We start from the raw sequence: 18,667 nt of genomic DNA on the forward strand, positions 1-18,667 counted from the left end.
GAGGGACACAATCCTCTGATTCTGGACTTTTCTCTTCATTTATTATTGCCAGCACCTGTGGTGAACAGATTAATGGATAAGAAAGGTGTTTCAGCACAGGTGATGGCAATGAAAAATTAAGAAGGAAATCCAGTAGCAGAGCATTCTGTCCCTCCTGGAGAGGGTCATGCTGGGAGGTATGTGTTCATGTGTCCATAATATTCTCTGCTTGTGACAATGTTTGGGGTGTAAAATGACCTGACCAAATTCCCTGTTCTTCCTCGGCAGAATATTAATTCCTGGCTGGAATTAGGAGCAACACTCTGACTGACCATGACTAACCCACCTCAGGACAAGTAAGTGCCTGTGATGACTTATCTGTTGGTTCCCTGTGTGACCATCGCCTGCGGCATGTTGTGTATATGACAAATGTTTTATGAGATTGTCTGTGTGGCTGCTCCTCCACCTCACTGTGTGTATGGGGCAGAGGTTCAGTGTGTCTTCACATGCGTGCTGTGTGTATGGGGCAGATGCAGTGGGTGGCGCTGTGTGTATGGGGCAGATGCAGTGTGTGGCTGGCGCTTTGTGTATGGGGCAGAAGCAGTGTGTGGCTGGGTGGGTGGCGCTTTGTGTATGGGGCAGAAGCAGTGTGTGGCTGGGTGGGGGCTCCGTGTGCATGGGGCAGATGTAGTGTGTGGCTGGGTGGGGGGCGCTGTGTGCATGAGGCAGATTCAGTATATGGCTGGGTGGGGGGCGCTGTGTGTATGGGGAAGATGCAGCTAGTATGTGGCTGAGCATAGGGCACTGCATGTATGGGGCGGATGCAGTGTATGGCTGGGCAGTGGGCACTGTGTGTATAAGGCAGATGCAGTGGGTACTGTGTGTATGGGGCAGATGCAGTGTAGGGAAGTGGGCACTGTGTGTATAGGTCTGATGCAGTGGGCACTGTGTGTATAGGTCTGATGCAGTGGGTACTGTGTGTATGGGGCAGATGCAGTGGATACTGTGTGTCTGGGGCAAATGCAGTGTATGGCTGGGCAGTGGGCACTGTGTGTATACGACAGATGCAGTGGGTACTGTGTGTCTGGGGCAAATGCAGTGGGTACGGTGTGTCTGGGGCAAATGCAGTGTATGGTTGGGCAGTGGGCACTGTGTGTATGGGGCAGATGCAGTGGGTACTGTGTGTCTGGAGCAGATGCAGTGTGGCTGGGCAATGGGTACTGAATGCATGGGGCAGATGCAATATGTGACTGGGCATGGGCCTCTGCATGGGGCAGGGGCTGAATGCGGCTGGGCATGTATGTATGGGGCAGATAGTATGTGTGGCTAGGTGGGGGGCAAAATGTATATGAGGCAGATGCTGGATGTGACTGGGCAGAGGCCGCTGTGGGCATTGGGCAGGGGCTGAATGCGGCTGGGTGGAAGCACTGTATATATGAGGCAGATGCAGTATGAGATTGGACAGAGGCCATTGTGTATATGGGGCAGAGGATGCATGTGGCTGGACATGTGGGGCACTGTGTATATGGGGCAGATGCTGTGGGGGGCACAATGTATATGAGGCAGATGCTGGATGTGGCTGGGTGGAGGTGCTGTATGAGGCAGATGCAGTGGAATGCAGTTGAAATGCCATACCACATCCGATGCAGCATGGGGCAGATGCAGTATGTGCACGGGGCAGATGCTGAGCACAATATATATGAGGCAGATGCGGTATGTGACTGGGCAGGGGCCGCTGTGTGCATGGGGCAGATGCAGTATGTTCCTGGGCATGTGGGACACTGTGTGTATGGGGCAGATGCAGTATGTTCCTGGGCATGTGGGGCACTGTGTGTATGGGCAGATGCAGTATGTTCCTGGGCATGTGGGACACTGTGTGTATGGGGCAGATGCAGTATGTTCCTGGGCATGTGGGGCACTGTGTGTATGGGCAGATGCAGTATGTTCCTGGGCATGTGGGACACTGTGTGCATGGGGCAGATGCAGTATGTTCCTGGGCATGTGGGGCACTGTGTGTATGGGGCAGATGCAGTATTTTCCTGGGCATGTGGGGCACTGTGTGTATGGGGCAGATGCACTATGTTCCTGGGCATGTGGGGCACTGTGTGTATGGGGCAGATGCAGTATGTTCCTGGGCATGTTGGGCACTGTGTGTATGGGGCAGAAGCAGTATGTTCCTGGGCATGTAAGGCACTGTGTGCATGGGGCAGATGCAGTATGTTCCTGGGCATGTGGGGCACTGTGTGTATGGGGCAGATGCACTATGTTACTGGGCATGTGGGGCACTGTGTGTATGGGGCAGATGCAGTATGTTCCTGGGCATGTGGGGCACTGTGTGTATGGGGCAGATGCACTATGTTACTGGGCATGTGGGGCACTGTGTGTATGGGGCAGATGCAGTATGTTCCTGGGCATGTGGGGCACTGTGTGCATGGGGCAGATGCACTATGTTCCTGGGCATGTGGGGCATTGTGTGTATTGGGCAGATGCACTATGTTCCTGGGCATGTGGGGCACTGTGTGTATGGGGCAGATGCACTATGTTACTGGGCATGTGGGGCACTGTGTGTATGGGGCAGATGCAGTATGTTCCTGGGCATCTGGGGCACTGTGTGCATGGGGCAGATGCACTATGTTCCTGGGCATGTGGGGCATTGTGTGTATGGGGCAGATGCACTATGTTCCTGGGCATGTGGGGCACTGTGTGTATGGGGCAGATGCACTATGTTCCTGGGCATGTGGGGCACTGTGTGTATGGGGCAGATGCAGTATGTTCCTGGGCATGTGGGACACTGTGTGTATGGGGCAGATGCAGTATTTTCCTGGGCATGTGGGGCACTGTGTGTATGGGGCAGATGCACTATGTTCCTGGGCATGTGGGGCACTGTGTGTATGGGGCAGATGCAGTATGTTCCTGGGCATGTGGGACACTGTGTGTATGGGGCAGATGCAGTATTTTCCTGGGCATGTGGGGCACTGTGTGTATGGGGCAGATGAAGTATTTTCCTGGGCGTGTGGGGCACTGTGTGTATGGGGCAGATGCAGTATGTTCCTGGGCATGTGGGGCATTGTGTGTGTATTGGGCAGATGCAGTATTTTCTTTGGCATGTGGGGCACTGTGTATATGGGGCAGCTGATCCCACGTTTATTTCTCACACAGGTACAAAGCTGTCTGGCTAATATTCTTCATGCTTGGACTCGGCACCCTGCTACCGTGGAATTTTTTCATGACTGCAACAATGGTAAGTCCGTGACTGCTGTATCCTGTAGGGACACCTGGGGAGAGGCGCCAGACAGGCAGGGATATTACTATAATCTGTTATTTATATTGTACATGATCTGCAGAGAACAGACAAATGAATAAACCAAGACTGGTATTAACTTACAAAGTGGTAAGAGGGTGCTACTCACAGGCTTCCAATCCATAGGCACATAGGGGTTTGGTACATGAGGGTTAGAGCCACAGATTACACTTGGGCCCGCCTGCCCATATTCCACTGGTGAAAAGTGCTTGGCAGGCTTTATGATCCAGTCACACAGCAGTGTTAGCCTGAGGTCAGAGGGTTGTGTGAGTATAGTATGAGGACGCATATACGTTTTCAGAGGTGCATGTTGGTGCAGTGTTTATGTCTTTGGGTCCAAGTTACCATTAAATATTTGCTGCATAATCCCCGAAAACACCAGTTTTTCCAGGGACACACACAAATATTAAGTGTCACCCCATTATACGAAGGTGGTGTTATCGGTAGGGATGCAAAGCTGTCAGATTCACGCTAAAGGAGTTGATAGACCGCTGATGTGAACTCATCACAGGGATGGGCACCCCTCAGAGCTCCCGTGGCTGCGTGTCCTCCTTGTTACAGTATAATTATATACTGCTATGCGATTATGGGTGCTAATATTGCGTTCAGATCACAGTGCAAATGCAGTTATTGATAAATGGGCCTTTGAAAGTTAGTAGAAGTATTTTATACTGGATGAATAAAACACAGGCAAACAGCGTAGGGACTGAGAGATGAGTGCATGATATAAAGTTTTATGTGAGATCAGGAAATGTTACGTATACCCCTTTCACGCTGAAGCCCCGGCCCGTGCCCGACCTGGGATACTGAACCGGGGTCAGAACCGGGGCTTCAGATATACACTTACCACTACCCAGATTGTGACCAGGGTATTCCAGGGTCCGACCTGGGTCTTCTGCAGTTTGAAAGGGAGACTGGGTCATGCCTAAAAGACTACAGATTGGCCAGCTCAGGAGTGCTCCGATGTGTGTTCAGAATCCCGGGTTGGAACTGGGGCTTCAGATATACTTACCACTTTCACACCTTCAGATGGTCCCGGGTCATTGCAACTCACACAGGATGCATGGAGATGACGTCATCACCAAGTTCTCTGAGCCAGCCAATCGGCAGACTTAAAGGCATGACCTGGGTCGTCAGTGACCCGGGCCTGCCTTTCACACTGCAACCGACCTGGTCAGACCCAGGATTAACTCTCGTCGTTACCTGGGTAGTGGATCTGGGGAGGAAGATTCTTGGCTCTGTGTGAAAGGGATATAAGATATATTCAAAGAATTCAGGTACAGACTGAATGTGAGGCGTACAGAACAGCAAATTGCCGGGTTGGTGACGTCAGCTGTGACGTGTGCGGAGGCGATGCCTGGAGATCAGATCTGCAAGTGCTGCCTGTCCCTCTAACGCCGCCTCTGCCTATACTGTGAACGTATCCCGGGTCGCATCTACCTGGCAACCCGTTCACACTGCACCTGACCCGGTAATAACCCTGCTTTATTCCCAAGTTGTAATACCGGGTCAGGTGACCTGGGAATTCGGGACTTACCCCTTTCACACCACACATCGACCTGGCAATATACTGGGTTATTTTTGCGGTGTGAAAGTGGCATATGTATAATGACAACATGAGAGTGAGGCCCTGCTGTCGCCTTGTGGGAATATTCGCTCATTGTTTGAAACTGAAGAAAAACATTCAGCAGCGCAGTCACCACAGATGGTGAGAGATGCGGAGGAGGTAGGTAAATATGAGTGTAGAGATGATACTGAAATCCAGGGCTAGGAACAGAGCAAGAGGTCGGATCAGCAAAGGTCACATGACACAACACTCTGGCTTCTTGTGCTATTGTCACACAGAGAACTCTGGGAGGCGTAAGTAAGCTGGGATGTGACACTCGCTTGAGCCGCGCGCTGTTGGTTCAACAATTTCCTCATGCGCATGATTTCACATAAGGCAGCAGTGCACCGTAGGACAGGCACAAGTCTGACACTACTGTACACGCACTGTTAGTGACCCAATATGTGTTCTTATGTGGGGACTTAGGGGGGAGATGGACTAAGGCTTGGAGAGTGATAACGTGGAGAGAGATAAAGGGGTCTATTCATGAAGCAGGGAAAAGAGTGGAGAAGTGAGCCAGTGGAGAAGTTGCCCATGGCAACCAATCAGCTGCTCCGTTCAATTGTATAGTATGCAAATGATAAATGTTACTTCAATGCTGATTGGTTGGGCAACTTCTCCACTGGCTCCCTTCTCCATGCTTTTCACTGCTTCATGAATAGACCCCAAAGTACCAGCCAATCAGCTCCTAACTGCTATGTTACAGGCTGTTTTTGATAAATGTCAGTCAGGAGCTAATTGGCTGGTACTTTATCTCTCTCCACTGTGTCACTCTCCAAGGCTTAGTGCATCTCCCACTTCTCCTCACTGCTAATTATTGTCACGTCTATGGGGGAGGGGGGGGGGGTGGACACTACAGTATATAAAGGTCTAGCTATATCCTTGTTACTGATCATGTCCTTCTCTCGTGTAAGTATTTCACCAGCCGCCTAGCCGAGACTGATAACGGGGCGCTGCCTGAAGATCGCATTGGTGGAAATAAGAGTCTGTTTATGCTATCTACACCCGCCAATGACTTCACCTCATTCATAAATGACACGGACGCCAGAGCTCTAGAGCCTCCACGGACCCTACTACAGAGCAAGTTCAACAATGTCATGACGCTGTGTGCCATGCTGCCTCTCTTGATCTTCACATACGTGAACTCTGTCCTGCACCGCAGGTAAGTCGCCCACAGCGCTGGGACACTGTGTGGGAGATAACTGATACCAAACGATAAAATATATGCCAATAAACGGTCACAGTGTTCTAGGACAAGGCTGCCGCATGCGCAGTGTTGTTCAGGCCTTGCAATGAAACTATTATACTTGTCATTTTACATAAAGGGTGTTTTTCATGTAACCTACCAATGCTCCAACTGAATACGGATATGATGCCGTCTGATGTGAGATTCCGCTCAGCTACTGTGGGGATCTGTGCGCCTGCAAGCGGACGTCTGTGCCGCAGAGTGATTTTATGCCATCTGCTGCAATTGTCATTATTAGGGGTTAAATTTACTAAGATGGGAGTTCTATTTAAGATCGAATGTTGCCCATCTGATTGGTTGCTATGGGCAACATCCCATCTTAAATAGAACTACCATCTTAGTAAATTAACCCCTTAGTGTCAGCACTTGGGTCAGCCCCATGCTGGGTGTAAGATGCCTGTGAGGACCCGGCTTCCCCTCGCCGTTAATCGCACAGAGCATTAGATAAATGCCCATGACACTCCCATAAGTCACGGCGTTGGCGTTATCACTGCCCAGTTCCCACACCAGGAACGCCCAATTTCACGGAAAGACAGATCCAGTCAAGATCCGTCCGACGCACTGGACGGAGATACGCAGTGATGTAAGCATGCGTTGTGTGCTAAGACTCGACTCCAGCGCCATACTGTATACAGGTCAGATACACCCCGAGTAACTGCAGACTGTGAACCCTGTTACCTTCTTTCTCTGTATTCAGGATCTCTCAGAATATACGAATTGCCGGCAGCCTGGCGGCTATTTTCCTGGTCTTCCTGCTGACAGCCATATTTGTGAAGATTAGTTTCTCGCCAGTCACTTTCTTCATCGTAACCATGATCAAAATCGTCTTCATCAACTGTGAGTGATAAGAGAGCAGCTCGGTGATAAGGTGGTGTCTGTCATTGTGACCACGTGTGTCTTGTCTGTCTGCTCGCCACCTGCGGGCCTAATTCAGATTTGTGTGTAAACCAGATAGTTTGCGCACAAATACGATGTTTGGCGGATTGCGCATGTTCGGAACGGATCTTGCGATATTGTCCAGATCCGACAGCCAGGCTGAGTAAGCTTCCGACAGACGTCTCCTCCTGCAGCCAATCAGCTCCTAACTGCCATGTTACAGGTTGTATTTTAAAAGTGACCATTAGGAGCTGATTTGCTGGTACTTTGGGGTCTATTTACTAAACGCTGGATGGAGGTAAGCTGGACGGAGGTAATGGGATCTATTCATGAAGCAGTGAAAACAGTGGAGAAGTGAGCCAGTGGAGAAGTTGCTCATGGCAACCAATCAGCTGCTCTGTACAACTGTATAGTATGCAAATTATAAATGTTACTTCAATACTGATTGGTTGCCATGGGCAACTTCTCCACTGGCTCACTTCTCCACACTTTTCACTGCTTCATGAATAGACCCCAAAGTACCAGCCAATCAGCTCTTAAAAGCCATGTCACAGGCTGGGTTTGAAAGATGACAGTTAGGAGCTGATTGGCTGGTTCTTTAACTCCATCCACCTTATATCCAGCCAAGGCTTAGTAAATATACCCCTTATCTCTCTCCAAGGCTTAGTACATATGCCCATCTCTCTGTAGGGTCCTCTCCCGACAAGCATTGAAGCCGAATGTTCTGGATTTAACACCTTCTAAGTTAAGGCAGAAATGTAAATTTAAAAGAACATCTCATCATGCAAGGACGCCAATGAACCATTTGCATGACAGGATTAAAGCAGCACCATTACAATGTTCATATGAAAGTAAATAGATCACGGGCGTCTGCACTGTTTACCTCTATTTAAAGCAGCAGTGAGCTGTGTTTGTGTAACATAAATCCCGTGGCAGGCTATAAGGACCATTTGTTCTTGATTTGTTTCTTCAGGCTGCTATTAATAATTTATATCTCTGCAGAGGTCGCACAGTGTCATGTGTATATATCATGGCAACTGATGTCATAAAGCACAGGATAGAGGGGCAGATGTGCGAAGCCTTGGAGAGTGATAAAGAGGAGAGAGGTCAACTACCAACCAATCAGCTCCTAACTGTCATTTTTCAAACACGGGAATACTGGTTGTATCAAAGCATGGAGATAGATAAAGTGGAGAGAAATAAAGTACCAACCACTCAGCTCCGAACTGTCATTTCTCTGACGTCCTAGTGGATGCTGGGGACTCCGTAAGGACCATGGGGAATAGACGGGCTCCGCAGGAGACTGGGCACTCTGAAAGAAAGATTAGGTACTATCTGGTGTGCACTGGCTCCTCCCTCTATGCCCCTCCTCCAGACCTGAGTTAGAATCTGTGCCCGGCCAGAGCTGGGTGCTCCTAGTGGGCTCTCCTGAGCTTACTAGTTAAAGAAAGTATTTATTAGGTTTTTTATTTTCAGTGAGCTTCTGATGGCAACAGACTCCCTGCTACGTGGGACCGAGGGGAGAGACGCAAACGTACCTGTTCACAGCTAGGTTGCGCTTCTTAGGCTACTGGACACCATTAGCTCCAGAGGGTTCGAACACAGGCAGCTGTCCTCGATCGTCCGTTCCTGGAGCCGCGCCGTCGTCCCCCTCGCAGAGCCAGAAGATCAGAAGCTGGAAGAAGGTGAAATCAGCGGCTGAAGACTCCTGTCTTCATTGAAGGTAGCGCACAGCACCGCAGCTGTGCACCATTGCTCCCACTGCACACCACACACTCCGGTCACTGTAGGGTGCAGGGCGCTGGGGGGGGGGGGGGGGGGCGCCCTGGGCAGCAATTAGAGTACCTTGGGCATAAATATACACATAATACAGTCAGGTACTGTATATGTGTAAATCCCCCGTCATTTTCAGTCACAGACAGCAGGACAGAAGCCCGCCGCTGAGGGGGCGGGGCCTTCTTCCTCAGCACACCAGCGCCATTTTTCTTCACAGCTCCGCTGGAAGGACGCTCCCCAGGCTCTCCCCTGCAGTCTCCTGGCACTAGAAGGGTAAAAAGAGAGGGGGGGCACATAAATGTAGGCACTAAAGGTGTATATTAAGCAGCTATTGGGAAATCACTTGTGTAGTGTGTATCCCTGAGTTATATAGCGCTGTGGTGTGTGCTGGCATACTCTTTCTCTGTCTCCCCAAAGACCTTGTGGGGTCCTGTCCTCAGTCAGAGTATTCCCTGTGTGTGTGCTGTGTGTCGGTACAGCTGTGTCGACATGTTTGATGAAGAGGGTTACGTGGAGGCGGAGCAAGGGCTGATAAATGTGGTGTCGCCGCCGTCGGTGCCGACACCCGATTGGATGGATATGTGGAAGGTCTTAAATGACAATGTAAACTCATTACACAAAAGGTTTGATGATGTTGCAGCCGGGGGACAGCCGGGCCCTCAAACCGGGCCTGCCCAGGCGCCTCAGAGGCCGTCAGGGTCTCAAAAACGCCCACTATCTCAGTTGGTTGACACGGATGCCGACACGGAGTCCGACTCCAGTGTCGACGATGATGAGGCACAATTACAGCCTAAAATGACCAAGGCCATCCGATACATGATTATTGCAATGAAAAATGTATTACACATTTCAGAGGTTGACCCTGTCCCTGACAAGAAGGTAAATATGTTTTGGGAGAAAAAGCAGCCAGTGACTTTTCCCCCATCACATGAATTAAATGAGTTATGTGAAGAAGCGTGGTCATCCCCTGATAAGAAAGTGGTGATTCCCAAGAGAATACTAATGGCGTACCCTTTCCCGCCAACGGATAGGTTACGCTGGGAATCCTCCCCTAGGGTTGACAAGGCGCGGACGCGCTTATCTAAGAGGCTGGCTTTGCCGTCTCAGGATACGTCCGCTCTAAAGGAGCCTGCGGATAGAAAGCAGGAAGGTATCTTGAAGTCAGTGTATACACACTCTGGTACTCTACTGAGACCGGCTATTGCTTCAGCCTGGATGTGCAGTGCTGTAGCAGCATGGACAGATACTCTGTCAGAGGAGTTAGATACCCTGGACAGGGATACTGTATTGCTGACCCTTGGCCATATTAAAGACGTTGTCTTGTATATGCGGGATGCCCAGAGGGACATTTGCCTGCTGGGCTCTAGAATAATCCAGCAAGTGATAATGATGGTACCCCCCCTTCAGCAGGGAAAGGGTTACTATTCCACACTGTTTGTGGTACCGAAACCGGACGGTCCGGTAAGACCCATTCTAAATTTAAAATCCTTGAACATCTACATGAAAAAGTTCAAGTTCAAAATGGAATCGCTCAGAGCGGTCATTGCAAGCCTGGAAGAGGGGGATTTTATGGTATCTCTGGACATCAAGGATGCGTACTTGCATGTTCCCATTTATCCACCTCACCAGGAGTACCTCAGGTTTGTGGTACAGGACTGTCATTATCAATTCCAGACGTTGCCGTTTGGTCTGTCCACGGCACCGAGAGTATTCACCAAGGTAATGGCCGAAATGATGGTACTCCTTCGGAAGCAAGGAGTTACAGTTATCCCGTACAGGGAGCATGTTGATCAGCGTAGCACACTCTCAGGAAGTGTTGCTACGGCACGGCTGGATTCTGAATATTCCAAAGTCGCAGCTGATTCCTACGACGCGTCTGCCCTTCCTGGGTATGATTCTGGACACAGAACAGAAGAAGGTGTTTCTCCCGGAGGAGAAGGCTCAGGAGTTGGTGATTCTGGTCAGGGACCTCCTGAAACCAAAACAGGTGTCGGTGCATCACTGCACGCGAATCCTGGGAAGGATGGTAGCGTCTTACGAAGCCATTCCTTTCGGCAGGTTCCATGCCCGGATCTTTCAGTGGGATCTGTTGGACAAGTGGTCCGGATCGCATCTTCAGATGCATCGGCTGATCACCCTGTCCCCAAGGACCAGGGTGTCTCTTCTGTGGTGGCTGCAGAGTGCTCATCTTCTCCAGGGCCGCAGGTTCGGCATACAGGACTGGGTCCTGGTGACTCCGGATGCAAGCCTCCGCGGATTGGGGGTAGTGACTCGGGGAAGAAACTTCCAAGGCCTGTGGTCAAGTCAGGAGACTTGTCTGCACATAAACATACTGGAATTAAGGGCCATATACAACGCCCTGAGTCAAGCGGAGCCCCTTCTTCAAGACCAACCAGTGCTGATTCATTCAGACAACATCACGGCAGTCGCCCACGTAAAGCGCCAGGGCGGCACAAGAAGCAGGGTGGCAATGGCGGAAGCCACAAGGATTCTTCGTTGGGCGGAGAATCACGTGCAAACACTGTCAGCAGTGTTCATTCCGGGAGTGGACAACTGGGAAGCGGACTTCCTCAGCAGGCATGACCTCCACCCGGGAGAGTGGGGACTTCACCAAGAAGTCTTCGAGCAGATTGCAAATCGGTGGGAACGGCCACAGGTGGACATGATGGCGTCCCGCTTAAACAAAAAGCTAAAAAGATATTGCGCCAGGTTAAGGGACCCTCAGGCGATAGCTGTGGACGCACTGGTCACACCGTGGGTGTTCCAGTCGGTCTATGTGTTTCCTCCTCTTCCACTCATACCCAAGGTGCTGAGAATAGTAAGAAGAAGAGGAGTGAGAACAATTCTCATCGTTCCGGATTGGCCAAGACGGACTTGGTACCCAGAGCTACAAGAGATGATCACAGAGGATCCATGGCCTCTGCATCTCAGACAGGACCTGTTGCAACAGGGGCCCTGTCTGTTCCAAGACTTACTGCATCTGCGTTTGACGGCATGGCGGTTGAACACCGGATCCTAGCGGAAAAGGGTATCCCGGGGAAGTAATTCCTACGCTGATAAGAGCTAGGAAGGATGTGACAGCAAAGCATTATCACCGCATATGGCGAAAATATGTTGCTTGGTGTGAGGCCAGGAAGGCCCCTACAGAGGAATTCCAGTCGGGTCGATTTCTGCACTTCCTACAGTCAGGTGTGACTATGGGCCTCAAATTTGGGTCCATAAAGGTCCAGATCTCGGCCCTATCCATTTTCTTTCAAAAAGAACTGGCTTCACTGCCTGAGGTTCAGAAATTTGTAAAGGGAGTGCTGCATATTCAGCCTCCTTTTGTGCCACCAACGGCACCTTGGGATCTTAACGTTGTGTTGGATTTCCTGAAATCCCACTGGTTTGAGCAACTTAAGACCGTGGAGCTAAAATACCTCACGTGGAAAGTGGTCATGCTGTTGGCCTTAGCATCGGCTAGGCGGGTGTCAGAATTGGCGGCTTTGTCATGTAAAAGCCCCTATCTGATCTTCCATATGGACAGGGCAGAATTGCGGACTCGTCCCCAATTTCTCCCGAAGGTGGTATCATCGTTTCATTTGAACCAACCTATTGTGGTGCCTGCGGCTACTCGTGACTTGGAGGAATCCAAGTTGCTGGACGTAGTCCGGGCTTTGAAGATTTATGTAACCAGAACGGCTAGAGTCAGGAAGACTGACTCGCTGTTTATCCTGTATGCACCCAACAAGCTGGGTGCCCCTGCTTCAAAGCAAACTATTGCTCGCTGGATCTGTAACACGATTCAGCAGGCTCATTCTGCAGCTGGATTGCCGCATCCAAAATCAGTGAAAGCGCATTCCACGAGGACGGTGGGCTCGTCTTGGGCGGCTGCCCGAGGGGTCTCGGCTTTACAGCATTGCCGAGCAGCTACTTGGTCGGGTTCAAACACATTTGCTAAGTTCTACAAGTTTGATACCCTGGCTGAGGAGGACCTTGAGTTTGCTCATTCGGTGCTGCAGAGTCATCCGCACTCTCCCGCCCGTTTGGGAGCTTTGGTATAATCCCCATGGTCCTTACGGAGTCCCCAGCATCCACTAGGACGTGAGAGAAAATAAGAATTTACTCACCGGTAATTCTATTTCTCGTAGTCCGTAGTGGATGCTGGGCGCCCTTCCCAACTGCGGACTTCTTCTGCAATACATGTATATAGTTATTGCTTAACTAAAGGGTTATTGTTATGAGCCATCCGTTGAATGAGGCTCAGTTGTTGTTCATACTGTTGACTGGGTATAGTTATCACGAGTTGTACGGTGTGATTGGTGTGGCTGGTATGAGTCTTACCCTGGATTCCAAATCCTTTCCTTGTAGTGTCAGCTCTTCCGGGCGCATTTTCCCTAACTGAGGTCTGGAGGAGGGGCATAGAGGGAGGAGCCAGTGCACACCAGATATAGTACCTAATCTTTCTTTTAGAGTGCACAGTCTCCTGGTGAGCCCGTCTATTCCCCATGGTCCTTACGGAGTCCCCAGCATCCACTACGGACTACGAGAAATAGAATTACCGGTGAGTAAATTCTTATTTTTTCAAACACAGGGGAATACTGGTTGTATCAAAGCATGGAGCTAGATAAAGTGGAGAGAAATAAAGTACCAACCACTCAGCTCCGAACTGTCATTTGTCACACACAGCCTGTAAAATGACAGGAGTTAATTGGCTGGTACTTTATCTCTCTCCACTTTATCTCTCTCTAGGGCCATAGTGATCAGACAGGCTTTGGGACACCGCTCTGAGCTCTATTTTCTAGGGACAACCTCCCCCCTCCTTTTTCCCACTCTACCTTCAGATGACATATTGGGGGAGATTCAAATGTTTGAAAAGTCAGTTGGGAGTCTGTCCTATCTAATAGACCGGAAAAAAACAGACACCCAACCGACTTTTCAAACATTTGATGGGTGGAATTCAAATGATGTATCACGCCCAATCTCCTGGCTAAAATGATCCCCGTTATCATGCATATCGCACCCATAGTAATCAGATTTAGCCGTGTAAATGGTTGGGTGCCTCGCTACTCCAAGGGTAGCAAGCTAAAATAATGATACCATGCCCCCCGAGGGCAGAAACAGAATGGGCGTGGAAAGGGGGTGAAAAGAATTGAATCCCGCCCATTGAGTGCTTTGGCAGCCATTATTGTTTACACTCCGGAGAGGTATTTAAAATATAAGAGGTAATGATTTGTAGAAGGCCAGGTAAAAGCAATGTCTATCAGATATATCTAAAGTCTAACAAAAAAACATTTTGTATGTGGCCTTGCAGCTTTAAATTGCTATTAATTTAATATACAGTATATATTGTGTTTCTGTTCATCTGTAAATCCAAACATTTAGGAATTTGTTCTGTGGCTGGAAATTTCCGTACATCTCCGTCGTTGTGAAATCTGCTCCTAAAGAGCCGATGTCATTCTGCGAGATTGCACGCAGTGCCCCCTAAGCCCCAACATGATTGACAGGGGGGCATGGACTGGAGCGATGATGGGCCGAATTCTTGAAAACGGTGGTCCCTGTTTTCGAGGCATGCCGAGACCAGTGTCTTGTCTTCCGATGCAGCATCACTGGCTCCACAGCGGCAGATCCTAAAAGCAGGCAGTGGGTGTCTTTCTACTTGAGGCGCCTCCTGCAGCATTTACATATTTTAGCACAGCTGCTGCATACAAAGACGCAGCTGCTGCGCTGCGGTTTCCATCTCTGAATCTGCCTCTAATACCTCTTTTACACCCGCCTCAGGCCCCTTTCCCACCGCATCTTCCAACTCTGCATATTGCCGGGTTGGTGACGTTGCAGATGGCGCAGCGGGGGCAGCACTTGGAGATCACATGATCTCCAAGCATCGCCCGTCCATACACTGGAAACCGGCGACCCGGCTCCCGTTTACACAGCACAGCTTGCCAGGTTGAACCAGTGTTCAACCCTGCAAGCTACCTGAGTTGGAATACCGGGTCACTCAACCCGGATTATTCCAACTCTGCCCTTTTACACCAAAATAGTAACACGGGTTATGGCGCTCAGTGCAATAACCCGTATTACTAGCTGGCGGTGTAAATGGGGTATATGTGTACTGGGTTCATGTTTTTAAATCCGGTGACAGGTCAGTAATATATAGTAAACCACATTGAATAATGTAGCAGTCACTTCATTTTCCTGTAGGGTGATGCTTCACTATTGGTGTAATGGTTAGCATTACTGCCTCACAGCACAAAGGTCATGGGTTCAATTCTCACCACTGCGTGGAGTTTGTGTATTCTCCTCCTGCCTGAGTGGGTTTCCTCTGGGTACTCTGGTTTCCTCTCACAATCCAAAACTATACTCATAGGTTAACTGGCTCCCAACTAAAATTAACCCTAATGTGTAGGTGTGTGCGTGTACATGGACAGACTAGATGGGCCAAGTGGTTCTTATCTGCCGTCACATTCTATGTTTCGTCTTCTGCTTGTGAACTCGACAAGGAATCCAGGTCATGTGAGAACCTGAGATATGGTTCACTGAACCAAACAATATGGATTCTTGTTGAGATTTCAGTCACTACAAGATTTTTCTCCCTATGGGGGAATTCAATTGGGCACGAGGTTTAGTGAGTTATAAAACCTTGTTCTCCTCGCGCCCAATATTGAATTACCACAGGTATGCGCACCCCCGATACCCAATTTTAAAAAAGTGGTTGCGGGGTTTAAGAGAAAAAAATATATATACTCACCCATCCAGAAGGTCTCTTGTGGTCTCCATGGCTCCAGGTTGTCTTACCTCCATCTTCCAACTGTGGAGGTGGCTGCTGGGAGGCGCAAAGGCTGATGGGAGATGTAGTTCTCCCAGCGACTGGCTCCCGGGGGAGGGTTGTACACTGGACAGGGGGGTCACTCGCACACACCGTGGGGTCACACACAGACACTCATGCACACACAATCTCACACCCTACATACTCTGCTGCTGTAGAAGACCCGCCTCCCGATGTTGGATGAAGAAGACACCGCTTCGGACGATGAGTATTTACAGACTAATTAAGCCAATTGGAAACTTCCAGTTGCTAAATTAGTCATTAGGGGATGCGAGAAAAAAGATGTAGACATCACCGCGTCCCAATTCCTGTCCCCTAATTGAACAGCATACCCTCGCGGCTGCTGGAAAAATGCTGCTTTGCAGGGTTTTTTACATTTCCCGCCCGCAATTGAATCTGCCCCTATGTTTATTGTATCGCTTCATATTACATCCATCTCTGCCTCTGAAATACTACATCGCCGGGTTATAATGTAATAGTACTATACATCGTGTTCTAGAGCATCACTGTGTGTCACTAACCATTACTTTGTCTCTCTCCCATGCAGCGTTTGGAGCTCTCCTCCAGGGCAGTCTGTTTGGATTGGCCGCACTCTTCCCAGCCAGCTACACGGCCCCGATAATGAGCGGTCAGGGTCTTGCTGGGACATTTGCTGCTTTCTCTATGATCTGTGCTTTGGCCAGTGAGTACTTCCCTACATCTATTGTGTTGCAGTAGCTCTTATTTCTCTTGAGTCTCATCTCGTCTGGTATCGCCGTGTGGACCTTCTAGAGGTCACAGTGTTTGTCTCATATTGTAACCCAGTAACTGTAAAGGCTGCTATCTCAGTTTCTCTTCCACTAAGTAGCCTTATAAAGCAACCCAGTATCTGCGGTCTCCTGTCTCAGTGTCTCCCGTTATGTAGCCTTATAAAGCAACCCAGTATCTGCGCTCTCCTGTCTCAGTGTCTTTCCCGTTATGTAGCCTTATAGCGTAACCCAGTATCTGCAGGGTCTCCTGTCTCAGTGTCTCTCCCGTTATGTAGCCTTATAACGTAACCCAGTATCTGCAGGGTCTCCTATCTCAGTGTCTCTCCAGTTATGTAGCCTTCTAACATAACCCAGTATCTGCGGTCTCCTGTCTCAGTGTCTTTCCCATTATGTAGTCTTATAGCGTAACCCAGTATCTGCGGTCTCCTGTCTCAGTGTCTTTCCCATTATGTAGTCTTATAGCGTAACCCAGTATCTGCGGTCTCCTGTCTCAGTGTCTCCCGTTATGTAGCCTTATAGCGTAACCCAGTATCTGCGGTCTCCTGTCTCCGTGTCTTTCCCGTTATGTAGACTTATAGCGTAACCCATTATCTGCAGGGTCTCCTGTCTCAGTGTCTCCCGTTATGTAGCCTTATAACGTAACCCAGTATCTGCGGTCTCCTGTCTCAGTGTCTCTCCCATTATGTAGACTTATAGCGTAACCCAGTATCTGCGGTCTTCTGTCTCCGTGTCTTTCCCATTATGTAGTCTTATAGCGTAACCCAGTATCTGCGGTCTCCTGTCTCTGTGTCTTTCCCGTTATGTAGACTTATAGCGTAACCCAGTATCTGCAGGGTCTCCTGTCTCAGTGTCTCCCGTTATGTAGTCTTATAGCGTAACCCAGTATCTGCGGTCTCCTGTCTCAGTGTCTTTCCCGTTATGTAGACTTATAGCGTAACCCAGTATCTGCGGTTTCCTGTCTCAGTGTCTCTCCTGTTATGTAGCCTTATAGCGTAACCCAGTATCTGCAGGGTCTCCTGTCTCAGTGTCTTTCCCGTTATGTAGCCTTATAGCGTAACCCAGTATCTGCAGGGTCTCCTGTCTCAGTGTCTCTCCAGTTACTTAGCCTTATAGCGTAACCCAGTATCTGCGGTCTCCTGTCTCAGTGTCTCCCGTTATGTAGCCTTATAGCGGAACCCAGTATCTGCGGTCTCCTGTCTCAGTGTCTTTACCGTTATGTAGACTTATAGCGTAACCCAGTATCTGCAGGGTCTCCTGTCTCAGTGTCTTTCCCGTTATGTAACCTTATAGCGTAACCCAGTATCTGCAGGGTCTCCTGTCTCAGTGTCTCCCGTTATGTAGACTTATAGCGTAACCCAGTATCTGCGGTCTCCTGTCTGTGTCTCCCGTTATGTAGCCTTATAGCGTAACCCAGTATCTGCGATCTCCTGTCTCAGTGTATTTCCCGTTATGTAGACTTATAGCGTAACCCAGTATCTGCAGGGTCTCCTGTCTCAGTGTCTCCCGTTATGTAGACTTATAGCGTAACCCAGTATCTGCGGTCTCCTGTCTCAGTGTCTCCCGTTATGTAGCCTTATAGCGTAACCCAGTATCTGCGGTCTCCTGTCTCAGTGTCTCCTGTTATGTAGACTTATAGCGTAACCCAGTATCTGCGGTCTCCTGTCTCAGTGTCTCCCGTTATGTAGACTTATAGCGTAACCCAGTATCTGCGGTCTCCTGTCTCAGTGTCTCCCGTTATGTAGCCTTATAGCGTAACTCAGTATCTGCGGTCTCCTGTCTCAGTGTCTCTCCTGTTATGCAGCTTTTTAGTGTAACCCAGTATCTGCGGTCTCCTGTCTCAGTGTCTCCCGTTATGTAGACTTATAGCGTAACCCAGTATCTGCGGTCTCCTGTCTCAGTGTCTCTCCTGTTATGCAGCTTTTTAGTGTAACCCAGTATCTGCAGAGTCTGCTGTCACAGTTTATTTTCCAGTGTTAGGATTTCCAGTAACCGAGTAATTGCCGGGCCTCCGGTTTCAGTGTCTCTCCCAGTGTGTGGTCTTGCAGTAACCCAGCAATTGCAGGGTATCCTGTATCCGTGTGTCTCCCACAGGATGTAACGTATTCACCCAGTAATTACAGTTTTCTGTATTCTCAGGTGGTTCCTCGCTCGAAGACAGTGCATTTGGCTATTTTATCACAGCCTGTGTTGTCATTTTACTGGCTCTCTTGTCTTACCTGGCACTTGGCAAACTGGTAATGGCATCATTCATGTAAGAGAGTGGCAGAGGATTTGTATGGTTAAGCATTGGTGGGTACAGTGGGAGAGGATGTGTATGATGGGGCACTGA

At 49.5% G+C, this 18,667-nt stretch overlaps 1 protein-coding gene across 4 annotated transcripts in view; it reads left to right on the plus strand.

Annotated features, from left to right (window-relative positions):
- SLC29A1 (solute carrier family 29 member 1 (Augustine blood group)) overlaps positions 1-18,667 on the plus strand; it is a 151,415-nt gene that overhangs the window by 68,885 nt on the left and 63,863 nt on the right. For 3 of the 4 annotated variants that reach the window (XM_063918814.1, XM_063918813.1, XM_063918812.1), the window contains 6 exons: positions 268-335; positions 3,139-3,220; positions 5,801-6,048; positions 6,830-6,969; positions 16,137-16,271; positions 18,475-18,572. In XM_063918814.1, coding sequence (XP_063774884.1) covers positions 313-335; positions 3,139-3,220; positions 5,801-6,048; positions 6,830-6,969; positions 16,137-16,271; positions 18,475-18,572 — 726 coding nt within the window. In that variant the 5' untranslated portion in view covers positions 268-312. Of the gene's footprint in view, positions 1-94; positions 177-267; positions 336-3,138; positions 3,221-5,800; positions 6,049-6,829; positions 6,970-16,136; positions 16,272-18,474; positions 18,573-18,667 lie in introns of those variants that run through there. The other variant, XM_063918815.1, reaches the window with a different exon arrangement.

This window comes from Pseudophryne corroboree, chromosome 4 (genome assembly GCF_028390025.1).
Source record: "Pseudophryne corroboree isolate aPseCor3 chromosome 4, aPseCor3.hap2, whole genome shotgun sequence".
In the NCBI taxonomy this organism is placed as follows: Eukaryota; Metazoa; Chordata; class Amphibia; order Anura; family Myobatrachidae; genus Pseudophryne; species Pseudophryne corroboree.